The 20,663-nt window shown below is 43.4% G+C and overlaps 1 protein-coding gene across 1 annotated transcript in view; it reads right to left on the reverse strand.

Annotated features, from left to right (window-relative positions):
* Nucleotides 1-2,526: 2,526 nt before the first annotated feature.
* PIWIL4 (piwi like RNA-mediated gene silencing 4) overlaps nucleotides 2,527-20,663 on the reverse strand; it is a 138,498-nt gene continuing 120,361 nt past the window's right edge. Inside the window, exons 18-21 of the mRNA XM_018556805.1 lie at nucleotides 17,898-18,051; nucleotides 14,875-15,000; nucleotides 10,942-11,089; nucleotides 2,527-2,643 (exon numbers count right to left, since the gene is read on the reverse strand). Of these exons, the coding sequence (XP_018412307.1) occupies nucleotides 2,527-2,643; nucleotides 10,942-11,089; nucleotides 14,875-15,000; nucleotides 17,898-18,051 (545 nt within the window). The remainder of the gene's footprint in view (nucleotides 2,644-10,941; nucleotides 11,090-14,874; nucleotides 15,001-17,897; nucleotides 18,052-20,663) is intronic.

Below are 20,663 nucleotides of genomic sequence, written 5' to 3' on the forward strand. Positions count from 1 at the left end.
AACGGAGCCCGGGAAGCACGGCGGGGGTGTCCGGCGGGGGGGGGGGCCCTTCTTCGGGACGCAGAAGCGATCTGGCGACAGGTAAGTCGCCAGGATCGCTTCTGTTGTAAAGCCGACAGTCGGCTCTACAAGTTTAAACAGAGTCCCGGCGGCAAAAGTCGCCGGGAGTCTGTTTAAACAGCCCCGATGCTGACGACGTACACTGTACGTCGTCAGTCACGAAGGGGTTAAAGGAGGCTACCATCAGTTTCAAGACCCTCAAGCAGAAGGGGAGGGTCAGACGGCTTCTAGATTAAAGAAAACAGATTCTGAGTCTGAAGAGTTAGAAGTTTCTCTTGGGGAAGGAACACTCTAGCTTAGTAAGAAGTGTCCAGGACCAGCACCAGATATGTCAAACAATGTTTAGGAGTCAATGATTTCTGAAATCTCAGTATCCAGCCAAACCTCACAGTCAGAGACACGTTGTCCTCCGGTGCCCTCAATGACTGTTGGTCATCCAAGTATCCTACAATGGGAATATCACTAGAGTGCAACGGGGCCAACACCTTGGTTAACACTTGAGGTGCAAGACAGGTCGCTTCGATGGCTAGAAAAAATCACAGGTTAGTGTTTAAAATGGCAGAGCTGAAAACAAAACAAAACATCAATCCTTTTGTCAGAGCACAATGAAAACCAGACAAGCGAAAGGTGCTAGTTAAAATATTTATTAAGAACAGTGTCCACAGGAGCAAGCAGAATCATAAACCGGAACAAGCCAGAGTCAGGACCTGGAGTGGGTAGTCGTCCAAGCCAGGTCAGGAACACAGAGATCAGCGTTGTCAGGAACAAGGCAGGAAATCAGCGTTGTCAGGAACAAGCCAGGAGCAGGAGCCAGAGGAGACCGTCAGCCAGGATCGGGTCATACACAGAATCCGGATACTCAGAGTGGTTTATATATAGTGAGTGGGGTGACATCATCACTCAGAGACAGGAAACTCCCATCTGACTCTCTCAGATGATGCTCTCCTGTCTGGCCATAAGAGGAAGCCTGGGAGGAGTGAGCAACATTCCAGATTCTGCTCAAACAAAGAAGGAAACACAGGTGAGTAAAATGGCAGCCAACCCAGAATGCTGCAAACCAGTAAAGTCAGGGTGGAACCCTGACACCTTTCCAGAACACTAGCAAAGTATTCGTTTTTTGTTAGCATTGTCCAATCCTCCTCCAAGTCGCAGTATAGCCAAAAGGATTAGGACTTCCTGTATACCTCAATGCATGATAAAGACATCTTTGTTATTGTGCTGAAATATCCCCTGCAAGGAAAACTCCACTTCATTGACAAATAAAAGTAGAAGCACTTACCACTTGCTGACCGGGTCGTCCACACCCCCTTCCTGGCCAGGCCATATTTCAGTATTCAGCGCTGCAGTACTTTGACTGGCATTTATTCCGTCATGCAACACTGTACTGAAATTAATTTTATACAATTTTTTGGGGACAGATAGAGCTTTCTTTTGGTGGTATTTAATCACCACTACGGGTTTTATTTTTTACTATATAATGAAAAAAATACCGAAAATTTTTGGAAAAAAAGGTTTGACCTACGTTATGTTATGAAACAATTATTATTACCCAAATTTTTGGGTAAAATATAAAAGTCGGGGTCACGTCGGGTAAATAGACACCAAACATATCAAGCTCTAAAATTGTGTGAGCCGCTGTCCGGCCGTTTAATTACAATGGCTGGGCAGCAGGTGGTTAAAGCACCTTTGCAGGTAGCACTTAAAAGCTATCAGTTTGATGCTGATCCTTACAGTTCTTATTTATCCAGTTCACGATATAGCTAGTAATAATGACATTCAATTGGACTTGTTCTGCAAACATGAAGCTGTTTCCCTACTCATGCAAGTTGCCACCTAATTTCTAATTAGTGTCAGGAACTTACGTCAATATTTAAAGACATACCAGTAACTCAGTCACCTTAATCTGATCACAATGATATTTGTCAAGGCAGATATTGATTGTCCATGAAACTCAAATTACTCAAGAATGACAAATGTGACTTGATCAGGTGACTGTGCATTGTGTTTTCCCATTCCTAATGTATGATGTTACAGGTCATATGCATAACTTCTGCTGATATAGACCTTAAATGAGGGCATAAGCCCTCATTTAAGACTTATTATTTTGTGTACAAGCCATAACTCAGGTTTGTTAGGTTTTCCTAAACTATATTAAACAAAGTCCCCAGCAGACTGAAAAATTAAACACTTGTTTTTATTAAAACACAAATTAAAAACAGTAAAAACAGTAAGAAATGTCTTAGGGTTAGTTCTATCCATAATAAAAATTCAGGGTGATAAAACCACAACTTGGCCTTTAGTGGAGCAGTCTAGTTCTCTTCACAATGACTGCTACATTACTTCCAGTAGAAGCTGTAGAATAAAAGAGCAAGGATTTCTAAAGCTGTCGCTATTCAACAATAATGATTTATCAACCAACACAAGTTTGTAAAAAGCTGTTAGTATGAAAGGTTGCCAGCTGAGCGCTCACAGGTAAAACAGAGTATTAGAAAGCTCCATACTTGGCTCCCGGTGAATGCTCTGCCCAACCAGGAAGGTAAGTTTATGGGCGTACTGGCATGGAGCTGGCACTCGGATCACCCCCTGAAAAACACACGAAGTACAAATGGTAAACAACATTGCTAAATATTAAAGATGATTATTCTTTACTGCCTAACAAAAAAACCCAATTGATCTAAATTGTTAACTAATGAACATGTTCATGTACTGTGAGCTTGTCAGTGGAATACATGTTTGGTGATTGAGTTTGGTTGGTATAGGAGAGCTATTCACATACTGTTTCAAGCGTTAATTTAGTTTATGACCATATAAACGGCCACAATTCGCATGTTCAGACCCAGATTTTCGGCTGACAGTCCAGTCTTTAAACACTTTAACAACAGCTGCTCTTGAACATTTAACGAATTCTGATGTTTTGCTGATACTCGCTCCATGGCTCCGCGCGCCAACAATCATCCCACGCTCAAAGGCTGTTAAATCGCGTTGTTTCCCCATATCTTCAGAAACAAATCACTTCTACTGTCGTGGTAAACAACCTGCTTCCCTATTTATAATGGTCTGGCCCTCTAGCAACTTCAGTGCAAAATTATAGCTAATTTGCCTACAAACGTCAGGTGGTTATAATAATCTGGCCACTCAGTGTAGACCTGTATGCATATTCAACACATGATCAACCTTTGGCATACTTTGTAATTGCAGAACCATGATGCAACTAATTAGAATTAATTTTGTATTGAATCATCTGATGTCTGTGTGCTCCGTAATAGGGATGTCCCGATACCGATGCTAGCATCGGAATCGGGACCGATACAGGACATTTTGACAAGTACTTGTACTCAAAATGCCCTGATGCATAGCGCCGAAGCTTGCGCTGTGTTTTTTTTTTTTTTAACGTTACCTTCCGTGGTCGGGTGTCCTCTGGGCAGGCTGAGCAGAGGAGCGTCGCGTCACTGCCGTGGGCAGAGCTCCAGGTGGGGTTCTAATGTAGGTGGCCGGCGACTGCCCAGAGGATCCCACTCAGAGCGCCGCCCACCGGAGCAGCAGTGGCGCGATGCTCCTCTTTGCCGACAACGTCCTTCAGTGCCAGAGAGCAGCCGTGGGTCAGCGCTGGTCCGCCGGGAGGAGTTCCAGGTGGGGTCCTAATTTAGCTGGCCGGCACCTCTGGGCCAGTTAAATTAGGACCCCACCTGGAGCTCCTCCCACCCCTTTAAAAAAAAGAAAAAAAAAAGTATCGGTAATTGGTATCGGCAAGTACATGAGGGGAAGTACTTGATCCTGAAAAAGTGGTATCGGGACATCCCTACTCTGTAAGATGCCGGCAGACATAACATAAGCCGGTAAAGTCAAATGTTAAACCCTGCTCTTCTAACTGCAGCTGCTCTCATTGGTAATGATGAAGACACCACAATCCCCCCACTCTTTCAAAAATCTTGTATTACACATTTAATTGGCTAACATTTATTCACCACTCACCTGGATAAGAGAAAGGCAGGATGGAAACACCTACTGTATACCAGCTATTTCCTTTTATTAGCATAGCAGTGCATCAATAGGCAACTGCATGACACTTATTAGGGTACAGTGGGCCTATACAGTACATTAGGGATAATCGTTGACAAGGAGGAATATTAGTATAGGTTTAAAGATTTACTTGGTCCTGCTTTTCCTCACTTAAAGTGATATTAAAGCTTCCTTTTTAAAAACAAAATAGTGGCCATTGTTTTTAGCTGTAAGTAAGTCATTAGTGAATTTTAGGAGGGCGGTTTCAGTGATGTGTTGGGGGCGAAAGCCAGATTGTAAGGGATCAATGTGGCACGATCTGGGATCAGGCTCAGAGTCCAGCAGCTGAAGCAGCAGGCAATTCGTATTATAACAGGACGGGTTTGGTACAGAAGCAGAGGGTAGTGGTGGAGGAGCAGGCAGAAGCGTAGTCAGTGAACAAGCCGAGGTCAGGAGCCAAAGGTATCAGGTATGTAGCAGGAGACGGAGAGAGTAGTTGGTGAATCAGCAGCCAAGGGTCGGTACACGGGAAGCAGTATGAGTAGAGCAGAGGGAGCAGGAAGCAAGATATTGGCAGGAGCACAATAATCTGGCAAAGAGGAAGTGCAGGGGCATGTCTTAAATAGGAAGTTCAAGGGAGGAGCAAGGAGATCAGAGTTCAGCATCTGATTAGGTATAACTGAGGATTACAGAGGAGATCAGGCAAGGAGCTATCCAAGGTTCTTAGGTGGCTCAGCAGGTAGAACCACCGCCAGCTACAGCAGAGGCTCTGGGTTCAGACCCGGTTCCTGACACAATGAGATTGTTATCAGTGGGGTGGAAGCTCAGGCGATTGTAGATAATGCATTCAAGGAGTTTGGAGGTGAAGGGGAGTAAGGAGATTGGTCTGAGGTTGGTGGGGTCCAGTGAAGGTTTTTTGGGTATTGGGGTGACCACTGCATGCTTTAGAGGGGAGGGAAAGATGCCACAGAGAGTGAAAGATTACAAATTGTGGGTTTGAGAGTGTAGGATAGAGCAAGAGGGTGATCGGAGTAGTGTTGAGGGAACAGGGTCCAGGGGGCAAGTGGTGAGGTGGGTGTCAGAGAGAAGCTTTGTAACCTCCTCTTTGGTGACAGGGTCAAAAGAGGAAAGTAACAAGTGCAATGGTAGGCCTGGTACATAAATAGGGGAAGGTGACTGGACAGTGGGCATTTCATCTCAGATTGCATCTATTTTGTTCTAAGAGGAGGAGTGGATCTGAGAAAGTTCTCTCTCAGATCTGCTCCTCTGCTCAGTGGGCGGGTGCAGTAGCCAGCCTGCTATTGTGATTTGAAATAGCCAATAGCAGTCTTGCTATTGATCCCAGCTGTTTAAATTCACCTGCCGGCTGCAGAAGCTAGCATGGGGAAGCGGAGTACCTTGGGTTGGTTGTTTGAAGTTACTATTAACTCTCAAGCAACCAGAAACAAGTTATTCGGCACCTACCAATCCCGGGGGTACCGAATAACTGGGAGTTTACTGTACCGTAAATTCCATCGTAAATTTAAAAAACTCGTAACTTGATCTATCGCATCCCGAGGAGCATCTGTACTTTTATTAGAGCACCCTTTTGCTGTTATGACCTGCTGCAAACGAAATGCATAGCCAGACACCAGCTTCTGGCAGCATTCTTGAGGAATCTTAGCCCATTCCTCATGAGCAATGGCCTACAGTTCACTGATATTCTTAGGTTTGCGTGTGGCAACCGCCTTCTTCAAATCCCACCAGAGATTTTCTGTGTGGTTCAGGTCAGGTGACTGTTATGGCTCCTGTAGAATCTTCCAGGACTTCAGCAACCAAGCGTTGGTGGAATTTGAGGTATGCTTGGGATCACTGTCCTGTTGGAAGGTCTAATGATGCCCAAGCTTCAGTTTCCTCACAGACGGCATGATGTTTTCTCCTAGGATTGCCTAATACTTCAATTAATCCATCTTGCCTCCCACACACTGCAGATTTCCAGGATGCAAAGCAGCCCCAGAGTATCACCATGCTTAACCGTAGGCAGAGTGTTCTTTTCAGCGTACGTTATATTCTTCTTCCTCCAGACATACTGCTGATTCATAGGGCTGAAAAGTTCCAGTTTTCTTTGATCGCTTCACGGAACAGAATGCCAAAACCTCTGTCGCTTATTTATATGATTTTCAGCATATTGGAGCCGACTCTTCTTGTACTTGTGGGTCAGTAGTGGTGTACGTCTTGGAGTTCTGGCATGGAAACCTTCTGAGTTTAGTACATGCCTTACTGTGCAAACTGAGACCTCTTTTGCAGTCACTTGAAGGCTTTTCTCAACCCGCCTTCTCAGAAATCTGGATGCATCTATTAATAGCTTCCTTTTTCTGCTCCACCCAGGTAATGTAACCACTGTTCCTTTAACTTTGAACTTGCAAACTAAGATTCCAACAGTGTTTTTAGGAGCATTCAGTGCCTTTGCTACCTTTTTGTACCCTGTTCCTTTGTTTCTGAGTGGCGATGATCTCTTCTCAACTTTTTTGACCATTCTTTTGACTTAGCCATATTTCTAACATGCAGTCAAACCGACACTCAACAAATCCCCAGCCAGTTCAGGTATTTCATGTGTTCTAGTGCAAGCACACCTGGTGCTACTAATGAAGGCCTTAATTTGTTGCATCAGGTGTGCTTGAGACAACCCCTGTTTTGCAGATGCTCTTGTGAGGGATTCTATTCAGGGGGTTGAACAATTTTGAAACTGCAGAAGCCATTAAAAGTTTAATTTCAGTTGAATTTTGGGAAACCCCGTGAAACATTTATTGTGTTGACCTTTTTCAATTGCTTTTGTTTAATTTGTTCATTGCAAACAGTTGAAAACTTTCAAAATGTTGCCAATAAACCTAATTTACAATTGGGGTTGAATATTTTCATCACAACTGTAAGTTGCTATAGCAGAGCTATAACAGATGTCTGTGACTCCTTAGGCACAATATCACCTGGAAAGAATATTTCAGACACTTTATAAGATAACGCCTCTGCAGCAGATCAGATAATGATTGTGGAGGGGAAGGTGCTAAGGTACATTTGGCCTATGAAATCCTACATAACTGCTGCAGTGAAATATTCCCGGGATAAGGCTGAGGAGCGGAGGAGATGGGGGGCTTGATGGGTTAGGGGTCCCACCCATAGCTAAGGTAGACTCCTAGGAATGAAGGGACTCAAGCAGGGGACAACGTTAATGGCTGTCGGTGTAAGACCCTTGAGAGGGAGCACTGCAGGCTGCCCTGGAACAGTTAGTGGATTGTGAGCTGGAAAGACCTGATACGGTGGGACTACTCCTCTTGTGTTTGTGGTCCGACATGTTGTATTGCATGTAAGGGACAACTGGACTCAGAATACCAGTAAAATACTCAGAAAAAACCTTGGATACTCATGAACAGGTTGCTAAGACCAGGAGAGGTTCATATGTCTGGAGGTAACCAGGTTACTAGGTGGAAAAAGGATAAACTAAGGTTAAAACCGCATCTCTTGCAATTAGGAGCAGTAGTGAGGAGGTGCTACCTCATGCTGAATGGCAGGAAAAGAGCACCTAGTGACAGCATTCAATTCATCCGCATCTTAACCCTTTCCATGGAAACCATCAGCAAAAAAATGAATATTAATGGCGCCCAATGGTTGCAATAAAAGAAAGAGCTCCTGATGCTCAGCCCACATAGTCTACTCAGAAATGAGCACTTCAGAGACAAGATCACACCAGAGACTGGGCCACAGCTCTGGACCTGAAAAGCTCTCTGCGGAACACAGAACACAAAGGTTTGGAAAGCGAAACATGCAAAGCCCAATGCCTGAAGGTCATATTACAGGTGGGCCCCACAATTGTCCAGTTCAGCAGAGTCCGAGTATAGTCTTCGCAGCCATTGCTGATATGCTCCAGAGAGCTGCATAAAGAACCTAGCTCAAGCAGTGTGTAGCGAAGACTTGATTGAAGCAAATAATCTAGAGTAAAAGACAAAATGCCTGGTAAAATGGTTAATATTTTCTCAGTAGAGAAAGGCATCCATCCTCCTATGACACTGGTAAAAACTAAGGCATGCTGGGGGTGGGATGGGTTATACCAAGCTCGTGAGTGTTAGCTTAACAGCGTCCAAATCCTCCTGTAGGTGGCAGGATAACCCACATATCTCTGAATTCGGTGCTCCTCAATTATTGATGAAGAAATATTATCACATCTTACTTATAAACATTCTCTGTACTTATGCCATAATGTAACTCCTGTATATTTTGGCGTGAATATTATCCCTCTCACAAATACCACTTTAAACAGCAATTACAGGCAACAAGTGAAACCACCTTGTGAACTGCTAATACAGCCGTCAATTCACTAAATGCTATTTCAACCATTTTTAGTGAAATATCCTGAAATAAAAAAAAGTCAATTCATCAAAGCAAAAGCTGAAAAACATGAGATAAATTTCGCATGAAATACATTAAAGTCAATTCACAAAAAAAAACACGTTAATTATCACCTGGCAGAGGCAGTAGGTATTTGCAGTCTGCCAGCCTGTGACAGTGTGAAAGTGTTGAAAACCTCCAATCTGAGGCAATGTAATTATTTAAGAACACACAGCTGGAATATAAATGTATCCAAGAGGAGGATACAGAGAAGAATGAAATCCTGAAGGCAGGAATGGGACCAAATAAAATCGTTTTTTGATGCCTTGTTTGGTTTTAAATGTGATAGGTGCAAATGACTGCACTCATGAGCCTTTATTTCACTGGAAACGACGATAAAAACAAAGTGAAAAATAAAAATGAATACCACGTATTAAAGAAATATCTAATTCCGGAATATTTCTCTTAGATTTTAGTGAATTGTATACTCAGGAGTTACATAACTCATGAGTTATTTTGCTTCAAAATTTGCTGAGTTATTTAGCAGTTAGTGAATTGAGCCCACAGCCCAGTATATGTATAGGACATAAAGGAACCTACATGGTAAGTAGGAATGCCTGTACTACATTACAAAGAGGAGTCACCAGATGACTTGAATACCACACTACAGCTTTGCTTGGGTAAAGGATTTTAAGAAAAACATCTGCAGCTGTCAGGTTCTATAACACATGCAGCTCCTTATTGGTTTGGTAGTTTCAGAAATTCATTCTTTTCTTTTTTGACCAGCAGAGGTCACTAATGTACTGAAAACAGCACATCCTACATGTAAACATTCTGCATTAAAACCATATTCTATGTATCTCCACTCTGGTTAATTTAGAATATCTGTTCTCAATATTAAATCTTGGAAAAACAGCTAATGTCCAGTACACCAAATCCCTTGCAAGGCCCGTATAATCTAACCAGTATTAGTAAATGTGATGAAATAGCATATTTTTATATTGTATCTGAAATATATTACTTTCTTCTGTTTATTATTAAAAAGATATTCCATTAAAAAAAATTTGCTCCTCTAATGGATCGATCCTTGGTTCTCAACCGGTGGGCCGGGACTCAAAAGTGGGTTGCGACCCTGTGTTCAGTGGGTTACCGCAGTGCCTTCCACTTTTCTAGGTGAGAGGCTCCTCATCCTCCCCCTAGTGCAGCACTGTCAGTTCCCACATCAAGCAGGCATTCAAAACATGCTGCCTGGTGCCGAGTGTCAGCTTGAGGTGGGGTGGGCTGGGGCTATAGCCGCTAGGGAGCTCCATCCATACATGCATTGCTTTCAGCTTCCTTTAGAGGTGCCTGTAGACATCACATTCTGGCTCCCGGCACGCAAGGGACCTGTATCAGCAATGTACATATGGATGGAGCTCTGTCACAGCAAAGCAGCCCACACTGGACCCCCGGCTGAGGATCTACACCAGTTGTCTTAAGATAGGGAGACTGTGTGGATCTTAAAAAAAAGAACAAAAATGTAAAAAAAATTTGAGTGTGCATGTGTGTGTGAGAATGTGTGTGTCTGTCGGTGTTTTTGAGGGCCCATGCACACTAGTACAGTGCGTTAATCGCACAGTCCCGTGGCTCACAACTTCAAGCACGTCTGCATGCTATTACATGTGTTTTTGAAAAACATTAAAACCCAACTAAAAGAAACAAAAACATGGAAAATGTGCTGCACAGCATGAAATTCTAAAACTGCATTGGGATTTCTCAGCACCCATTTTCATGTGAGTGCTAAGAGACCATGAGATAACATACGAGTGTTAATGTGCATTGTGTTACCCAGTCACATACATTTACATAGTATTTGAGGTTGAATAAAGACATAAGTCCATCAAGTTCAACCTATTGTGTGTGTGTGTGTATAGGTCCATGAGTGTTTTCATTCTTAAGAGTACCTGTACCCTTGTACATTAGTCTCTCAGGAAGTCGTCCAAAAGCTTTTTGAAGGATTCCAGACTAATTGCGGAAATCACTGCTTGAGGCAGCGAGTTCCAGACCCTAACCGCGCAAACTGAGAAGAACCCCCTTCGCCCCTTGTGTTTGAATTTTTTTTTCTACCAGTTTTCGGTGGTGTCCTCTAGTCTTTGTTACGGAATTAATCTCAAAGAGTTTGTTGCTATGACTATTGAACATTTTGTACATGAAAATCATGTCCCCCCTCAATTTTACAAGGTATTTCATTCATTTTAAATTTGCTGCAAATGTAACACAACACAGCCAAAAATGGAGGTGCACAATTTTTTTCAATACAGCACACCGCAATGCACAGTTGTGCCCAATGGATTATTCCCTATCGTCTCCTCTTCCAAAGACAACTGTACATTTTCCCATTTCTTTTTGTCCCAATGACAATGGCCACCAGGACAAATAGGAGTAAATCTTCCCAAGAAGAAAGGCCAGAGTGTGTCTGTAACAATCGTACTGGACATCTCACTCATTTATAACTAAGTGGTAAATGAAGTATATTTGACTCACCGGCCAGTTGTAGTACAGATGACAAAGCTTGTATGTCAGACGTTGAAGGTGATCAGGTTTTAGACAGTTGGAGTCATAAAGTACGTTGTAATACGTAGGGTTCACTGTTCCCTGGCGAGCGTTTTGACTTATCAGGAAAAAGTCATACCTTGGAGACAACAATTTTGCATTAGGTTAAGCACGCATTCAATAACCTCTGCATGAAATCATCTTAAAATAAGAAAAAGGTAAAGAGTGATAGCATGGTACTACAATGCTTAGAGCTCCTGCAATGCTGAGGCCTTTGGTTTCATTCTTACCAAAGGCACGAGCTGTATGGAGTCTGTTGGTTGGTCCAATCCAGGTGAAATAGACACTAGCAAAAAAATCTTAAAAATGCTTGCCACTTAGCCAGTGGTAGCAAGCAGTACAAAAGGAATTGAGTTGGAGTGAGCTGTGTCCCTCAATGGACTTTGAGAAAAGGATTTTACGGTAAGAGCAAAATCCTTTTTTTCTCTATTGTCCATTGAGGGACACAGCTCCGGAGAATTCTAACACGCAGAGATGTTGAAAAGCAGTTCAAACAGAGGGGCAGGCACCCCAACCCCTAGAAGAACCAGCTCAACAATAAGAACTGTCAAAAAATATTTTACAAACAGCCGCCTGAAGAACTTTTTTGTCAATACTGGCATCAGAGGAGGCCGAAACATCAACTTTGTAAAATATTCCAAAAATGTCAACAGAAGACCAAGTTGTGGCATGGCAAATTTGAGCAACAGAAGCCTGATTATGAAATGCCCAAGAAGTACTAATTGCCCCAGTAGAATGAGCAGACACAGGAATAGGATGTACCTTATTCTGCAAATCATATGCTTGAACAACAACCTAACTATTCCACTTAGAAATAGAAGATCTAGACGCTGAACAACCTTTCTAACACCTTGTGGTAGGAGAAACAAAGAATTCGAGCATCTAAAGTTGTGGCTGAAAGTTAAACTCTAATAGCACTCACAACATCCAAACAATGAAGATACATTTCCTCAGGATGAACAGGAGCTGGACAAAATGAAGGTAAAACAATGTATTCATTGAGATGAAAGGCCTAAACCACCTTGGGTAAAAAGGAAACCTGCGGTATCAAAACAAGTTTGTTCTTATGAAGAACCAAATAGGGTTCTCCACAAAACAAAGCAGACAACTCAGAAATCCTTCTAGCCGAGGTAAGGGCCACAAGAAATGCAACCTTTTTGGACAACAAAAACAAAGAAATTGTTTCAGAAGAAGTTTTTTGTAGAATGAATAAAACCAGGTTCAAGTCCCACGGAGGAAGAAGAGACCTAACAGGAGCAACCACACGAGCAACTCCCTGCATAATAGTATGAATCATGTTAGTAGGAGCAAGAGGATGCTGCAAAAGGACAGATAAGACAGATAACTGACACATAATGGTGCTGAGAGCTAAAGCTAATTTAAGCGCTGAGCAAACTGTTGGCCATATATAAATCCTATATAATAATAATAATTGATCAGTGGCGTAACAATAGCCATAGCGGCCTAGGTGGCCGCTATGGGGCCCGGGCCCAGCCAGGACACCCCCCTGATGCCGTGCGGGCTGCCTGGGTCGCTATGGGTTCGAACGCACCGCTGTTCAGATCACCGTGATCTGTGCAGCTCTGCGTTCTTCTCCATTGCCGCTGCTGAGTCAAGGAGAGTCAGCAGCAGCGGTGGAGGAGGCTGGACGTGGCAGGGAGGAGGCGGGGCCCGGGGGGTCAGAGGAAGGCGGGGCCGGTGACGTAGGAGGAGGCGGGCCCGGCGACAGAGGATGGAGCAGGCCCGGCGACGGAATTGATCCCCATTTAAAGGAAAAACAGAATATGCAAAATAGGAAAAACTCATAGGGAAAACCCCAAGGACTCACACCAACAAAAATAAGCCTTCCATGTACAGTGATAAATTTTGCAAGCAGAAAATCTCCGAGACGTAAGCGTAGTTGGAATAACAGAATCTGAAATTGGGTTTCAACAGCCAGGCCAATAAAGCCAGCGACTGAGAACCAGGGTGGAAGATTGGACCCTGAGATAACAGATCTAGCTGATCTGAAAGAAGCCAGGAATCACCCGCAAACCAGATCGCCACACCACACCCTGGAGTGACGAGAATGACTGGAAATCCTTCATGTTTGATCCTGCAAAGGAGACAAGGTAACAGCGTCAGTGGAGGAAAGGCATACATCAGGGTGTACTGATCCCACGGAGCTAATAAGGCATGCACTGCATCTGCCATTGGATCCCTTACTCTGGATATAAACCTGTCCACCTTTTTGTTGTGGCTAAAAGATCCACATTTGGCTTCCCCAACGATGACAAAGTTGTTGACACATCTCTAGATGAAAAGACCACTTGTCTGGATCCAGACACTGTCTGCTAAGAAAGCCCTGCTATAGCCAATATCGAATGTACCTCATTCACTGCTGACACACTGCTGGTGCCCCATAGTGATTGTTGTAGACTACTGCTGTGCCATTGTCCAAACCAGACACTCAGGCAGAAGAAGGGTCCAGTGCAACAATGTCAGGCGAATAGCCCTCAACTCTAGGACATTAACCGGAAGCTTGGATTACGCCAGAGACCAAAAACCCTGAACACAAAGATGATCCAAGAGACCGCCCTATCACAACAAGACTGGCGTCTGTCATGACAATCCAGTTATAGGAAGAAACAACTTCCCCATTGTCAACGCTGGGCATGTCAACCACCATGACAGAGACATCTTGGCTGAAGCACTCAATCTGATAACTTTCTCCAGCGATAATTGAGACTTGTCCCATACCTGGAACTGAGCAAATAGTAGTGCTTCGAAGGTTGACACCATCAACCCCAGAAGTCTCATGCAGGTTCTCAGAGTGGATCGGGCAAAAGTGTCAAAGAAATAAAACAATCTAAAATATTAAAGCAGAAGAGAAGGAGACATTCATTCCATTGAGGACATTAAGTGAAACTGGCATGTGTGAGGTGGGCAGGCCTTTTCAAATTTCTTTCCTAGTGTCTATTTCTCCTGGAAGCAGCAGCATAACTCTACGTCTCAAAATTCTTCAGAGCTGTGTCCCTCAATGGACAATAGAGAAATACTTACCTTTGACCCTGTCCCAGCAATGCCTGGTACACAGCTAAAAAAGAAAATGTTGTGGTTGCCTCCTCTTCCTACTATATGTGTGCACTGTGGCCCCATTAATTCCTGTGCAGGAGGTGTATTAGAAATGAACCCCTATATTACAAATGAATCATTAGCTTGAATTGGCTAAACAAAGAGGAGGCCATAAGCAGTCAGCATATTTTACTCCTGCCTTCAGATTTCTTAAAACTGAAGTCCAGGAAGATATAAGACACAGATGAATGCAGCTCAGTATTCAGTAAAATATTAAATCTATTTTCTAAATCCAAGAAGTGTAAGTATCTGAATTTGACTTTGTATGAGCCTCATGCCATCCTTCTACAGAAGAGTTAAGTCAGAGGGATTGAGAAACAGCACAAGGAGCCAATCGGTTGGCTGATAGAACGAAAGAGTCTGCTCATCGGCGTTCTATTTCTCCATTTACTGTCCAGTTAAAGGCTGGGGGTGGGGAGCTGACCTGTAACTGTTACTGAACGGTAGTACAGACAAATCAGGTCTCATGCTCTTTTCAGATAGTGATGTGCTGTATGGCAGAGCTGTGTCATTTTCATGACTGAATGTACAGAAATATGAATCATTTTGGCAGGAAAACAAAACATTATATGAATTTCATCAGCATATTCAGCTGTTTGGCATTTTGCTTAACAGCATGAAAATGTTTCTCCAACTCTGCCACACTGAACAGAAAAATATGACTGTCACTGGTAGTGAGCGCAGTTTGAAAGTAGACAGCACACACAGTATTTCTTACAAAAGGCACAAAATTAGTAAAAAATGACTCACCACTCACGTCTTGTAGCCACACTGTCAACCACAGTGCCCAATGGTGGGTTCTGCAACCCTCGGCCAATATTACTGAAGAACCTGGTGGTGCATCTCTTCCTCACTACGACAAATGTCATTCTAGGACTGAGAAAACAACAAACCATCATTAAGGGGGGTAGCAAAAAGGCACCCTACCCATTCCATACTGTCCAACAATAACTCTGCAGGAACAAAAATATGAATGTATTCTAAGGCTGGAGTCGTAGGTAAACAATTACATTCTTTAACAGATGTACTTCACAAACATTAATAAAAAATATGAGACAAAAAAATTGTCAAGGGACCGTGGTCACATGATGAACTGCGGCCCACATGAGTTAAGCCTACCTCTTACATATAGCTATGTATGTAATAGAATAACACACAAAGGGTGTGGAAAGACCACATGAACACAGCATCAAAACAGGATATACCATATGCATTCCTTGGTTCTTGGGGCTGAGGGAGTGTATTGAGCTACATGGCTTCACATACAGATGGCACTTAGTACAGCACTGTGCTGAACTAAAATGAACACAATCTGAGTGTCACCAAGCACCTCAGTGAGACAGGTTCATCAGTATTTACTATATTGGGGACATTCCCAGGACTGATTGAAAACAAAGTAGATGCCTATACCCAGATCCATAGATCTAGGTAAAGTAACGTATTATCTGAGTCTGATATAACATCGTTGGAAAACAGCCGAGAGCACACTACCATAGTTTAGAAAATATGCCATGCTCCGAGGAAGAGACCATTACTTTGATAAGGTGTAGGAGAACCACATGGACCATCCAGATCAAGAGGTGTGAACTTTACCTACAGTAGGTCAGCACCTTGACTCACTTTTCCATGCTTGCACCACTGGCTGTGTTGCTTAAAGTGGATCTTCAAAAATGACATACACAATGCAGACCATCAGTACCCAACATATAATGCTCTAAAATGGTAACCATAATGTTAACGTTCACATTTTATGTAGATTTTGTATTAAAATGTTGCAGGGCGCTCAAAGACCTTTCTTCCTGAAGCCAGTGCCAAGTATGAGAATTCCCTTCCGGGTTGCCTCTTTTGCCCACAGTCAATGTCAAACCCAATCCTGCTTGTGCGCAGTAAGACGCCCACTATTACAATCAGTCTTTCTCCCAGTGTTAACATTGCCATGGTAATGCTGACAAGTAGGATTGATGTCAGTAGCAGTACCGCCAGCAATGTGTTGCCCATTCAGCTGTAAAGTGAGCTGTCAAACACAACTATTGTGAAAGGATGCTCAACTGCTTGAGAAGGACAATGACGCCGCCCTTGCACAGCGTAGATCTCCTTCCTGGAATCTCCTGATGCCGGAACTGAGGAAAAAGTGTGCATGCCATGAAGAGAATGCAACAAAGCAGCTGCTCCACACAACTGATGGAGGCTGCCAGTAGATCCATTATTTATTTTTCCACTTTATGTTACAGGCCAAGCTATCCAACAGGTCACAGAGAAGAGAAATAAGATATGCAAAGAATACAAAGCCGGCAATTATCTAGAAGTATCTGTGTGTAGATTGTCATCACTAAACCTTTCTAAAAGGTGTCTGTGTTGTTATTTTGAAGATATGGGTAAAGGAAAAGGTAGAGGTAAACGTCTTTAAAGGAGAACTATGGGGTTAAGGCTTTTCCCCATAGTTCCCCATGGGGTTAAGGCTTTCCCCTAGTGTCCTCCCGTCACCCAAAGCTCAGTATACCGCGAGCTGTAGCTCGCGGTATACTGAGACGCCCCAGTAGAAGCGGATCCCGACAATTATGCCGGGATCCGCCCAGCTGCGTGACTGACAGCTGGCTCTGCCTATCTAGAGGCAGAGCCAGCTGTACCTGCCCCCTCCCCCAGCCCGTGCTGGCGGATCGGAGCGAGGGGAATCCAGTCCCTTTCCTGTCACGGCAGAGAGCCGTGACAGGATCGAGAGGTGAGCGAACACTGGTATGTGTTCGCTCACCTCCCGATCTACTGAGCCGACCTGTGACAGTCTCATTGTCACAGGTCGGCTAGAACTATGAGGTGAGTGAAAAGCACTCACCTCATAGTTATCCTTTAATATGGTTGCCCATTACTTAAAGTTCATTACCAAAATACGAAGTTAATCTAGATTAGATCATTCACAGGGTGACAATGCTGCTGTGCAATTTTACTGCAGAATGAACAGCATTGTCAGCCTGGTAAGGGAATAGGAATAATAAGGGATCTACTGGCAGGATCAGCAGGTAATAAAACAAAAACTGCTATGTGTTAATGTTAGTGACAGACTGCGGCTTACAATATAAATATTTCCCTATTTTGCCCATTGTTACACTTCAGTTCAGAGAAAAACTCTTTGATGATTACATGTTTGTGAGTCTTTTTAAACCACTCTTTTAACACTTTGGCACTGTACTGTTGGCTGTTTTCCTAATGTTTAAGGTCAAACTGTTTCCATTTGGAACATTTATTTTAACTGACAATTAACAGTTGGTCTTGCTGGTAATCTAAGAATTTTGTTATATTCACTAGCAAATGTACCCCGTTCATGAACGGGGTCATTTGTGATAGTGGTTCAGGTAGGTATAAGTTTAATCTCCCTACAAGTAACATGTTGGGCTTTATTAGAGATAAAACAGAACCCCTCTGATCTTTGAAAAATGACAATCGATTGCAGACAGTTCAGTACCCAGCAGCCCCCCAGTGAGGCGACAGTTGCCACTCATTTGCAGTTAGGTGTTTTTTTCGGGTCCATAGTCCTGAGTCCTTAACTTTCCAAATTCTAAAAATCCACCATTGGCATATGGCAAAGTAGAAACTACACAATATAAAAGTGATCTATGGTTTTGTCTGTGATGTAGTTATCAGGTATATATACTATAAGTCATACACCTTATCATACAAAACATACATTTAAAAATTAAAGCAGGAAATAAACACAATATAAAAAGGTATAAAATGTTCCCAGTATAAAGATATGCAACACTTTTTGCTTGCAAACATACTTGTAACCACTCTGGGCCCCTGCAAAGCATGCCAGAAGCTGACGAATCTCATAATCCAAAACCATCTGTAACTGGCCGTCTCCAACTCCATCGCGATAAACAATAATGCGCTTAGGCAGATCATTATTGTAACTCTTCCACTTTTCAATGGCACCTGTTGCGAAGAAATACATATGTGTAACTGGTTGCTGAACTTGTAATACCACTTAAATAAGTATTAAGAGCCATTATCATTAGTTGCTGTATCTGGCATAAAAATCTGCAGACGTTTCCAGTGCAAGGGGAAAAAATATATTGGATTTTTTTTTTTGTGCGCCTTAAAATCCTTTCCTTCGATAGTTCATTCTGGGACACAGGAGACCATTGCTATATGCCTTTCCACTAAGAAGGTGGACAGAAAGAAGCCCCTCTGTAGGACATACCCCATTGCACACAAAATCAGCCTTAACAGAATCTAGGAGTCAAAGGTAACTTCAGGTATCCATCGAACCCGGAACCTTTAACAAAAGCAACACGCCTGATAATGTAAACCAGGGGTACTCAACCTGTGTAACCTCAGGACCCACAATGGTCCATGGTCATTAAGTCATATCCCAAGTAGCACTGCATTGGAACGCACAGCATTGCGCTAACGCGCGTTTTGGTGTGGGTGATCGCACTGTGGGTGGGAGGTGCGTTTGGGGTGCTATTCAAAAGAATGGCAAAGCACCTCCAGCACCAGAACTCACGGTAGGTGCAGCTGTGTGGTACAGTGCATTCATCGGCACTGATATGTGCATTGCTTGTACAGATCCCTTGTGTGCCCTGTAGAGGTGGCAGGAGCCAGAATGTGATGTCACTCTGGTCCAGGCACCTCTACAGAGCACATGTGGGAGCTGTAAGCAATACACATACTGTATGGATAAAGGTCAGTCAAGGACATACCCCCATCCCACTCCAAGCTGGCACTTGGCGCCAGGCAGCATATTTTAAATGGACAGTTCTGCGCTAGGGGGAGGCTGAGGAGCCTAGCGCTGTGGAAGGCATGCGGCGACCCACTGAACATGGGGTCACAAGGCAGAAAAGGCAGATCATGCAGCAACTGTCTTGCAAGTCTTGCAAAAGTACAAAAAAAATCAATTCCAAAAATTCTTGGCCAACAGTAGTTGCTATTAAAGGGGCGGTTAGGGAATCTCAACCTCTCTAGTGACACAGCAGAACCCACCTAGGAAACAGTCTACTCACCAATTGCTGCACTAAATCTCCAAGTATGGGAGCATAGTGGTGCACTAAGCTTTCAGTCTGCTGAGGTAGAAAAGGTCGAAAACTCGAGGTCTGGTATGACACTGCAAGCAGCATCAGGATAGGAATCTTCACACTTAAATTATCAGCCTTAAAAGAGACTGAAAGGGTCTGAGAAAGAAGTCCAACGTTCTTGTTACACTAGTTGCAGAGGCGTCTGCCTGCAGGAGCAGCTGAGCCTTCTGCTGAACAAGAGAAAATCACTTGATTGCTCCATCCGTGGATAAAGGAATCTCCCCTGCCGTCTGTTGTATTTAAGCAGACTGAACGGATACAGTCACTATTTGGCTGAGAATTTTCCACCAAACTCATTCGACTTTTTGATCGATTTTGTCAAGCCCTGTGGTGCTGGCAGGGCAACCCACGGCCCAAATTATGTCCAATTCAGTGGGAGATGGGCATTGCTGTGTATTGCTAGTTTTAGTGTCCACCTTTTTGTTGCATAATAGATTTTTATTAAAGGTTTTTAACATCTGAAGTGTCCACCTTTTTACTAGCAGGGCATATACTAATAGTCTACTGTGTCCCCCAATGAACGCTGAGAAGAATTTTGTAAGGCTTGTTATTAGTAAAAGGACTGTGAGTAAAATGTATCATTCTAATTAGGGATTCTTGCAGGCATTACTTTTATGACAGGAGGGACTGAGTATCCAGAAAGCTTGGCCAAAACCGAAAATTGTTTAAAACCCGGCCTTTCCATAAATCATTGTACTTCCTTTTGCTTCAGTGCTCCTTACAGATCTGCCCACCCAAAAATGAATATGTTAGCTACAGGTGAAGTCTGGATGGCTACATAACGTTGAGATTTTACATTCCTCCTGCTGTATACTTTTTAATATCAAATCTATTAAAAATCCAACAGGGAGAGTTGACTGTGGCAGGTGACCTGGGAAGTGGAAGATATTTGAACTTTTAGGGCACCCTTAGGGTCCCCACACACCTTACGATTATCGTACCATAATCGCGGGAAATCCCTCGATCGTACGATGATCGTAAGGTGTGTGGAAGCCGTGCGACCTCTACTACTGTAAGGTCGCACGACTTTAAACTTACGGACATGTTTGAAAACCCGTTGAGCATCGTACGATGTTCGGCGGGTTTGTAGCATGTCCGTACGATAACAGCCATACGGGCCGTGTGCGCAAGCGCACACTGCCCGTTCGGCATTGCGGTCATCGGAAGCCCGCCCCTCAGGGGGCGTGGCTTGCGATCATCGCAAGTACGATCTGCCTATGCAACATAGGCAGATCGTACGTTTTTATAAGTACCTTACAACCATCGCAAGACAAAAGTCTTGCGATGGTTGTAAGGTGTGTGCTGCAGCAGACACAGGCATGAAGATCTGAGGTCATCATTCCCGTTCTGCTATGCAAACTTTGTCAGCCTTCAGTGGATTGTAATTAACTGTATCTCTATGATAAACCGAAATGACCACAAGGCATACCACTTGTCAGCACAGGTCTGCAGATCAGAGATGCAGTTTTG

The sequence above is a fragment of the Nanorana parkeri genome, unplaced genomic scaffold (genome assembly GCF_000935625.1).
Source record: "Nanorana parkeri isolate BGI_ZX_2015 unplaced genomic scaffold, ASM93562v1 scaffold254, whole genome shotgun sequence".
NCBI lineage: Eukaryota > Metazoa > Chordata > Amphibia > Anura > Dicroglossidae > Nanorana > Nanorana parkeri.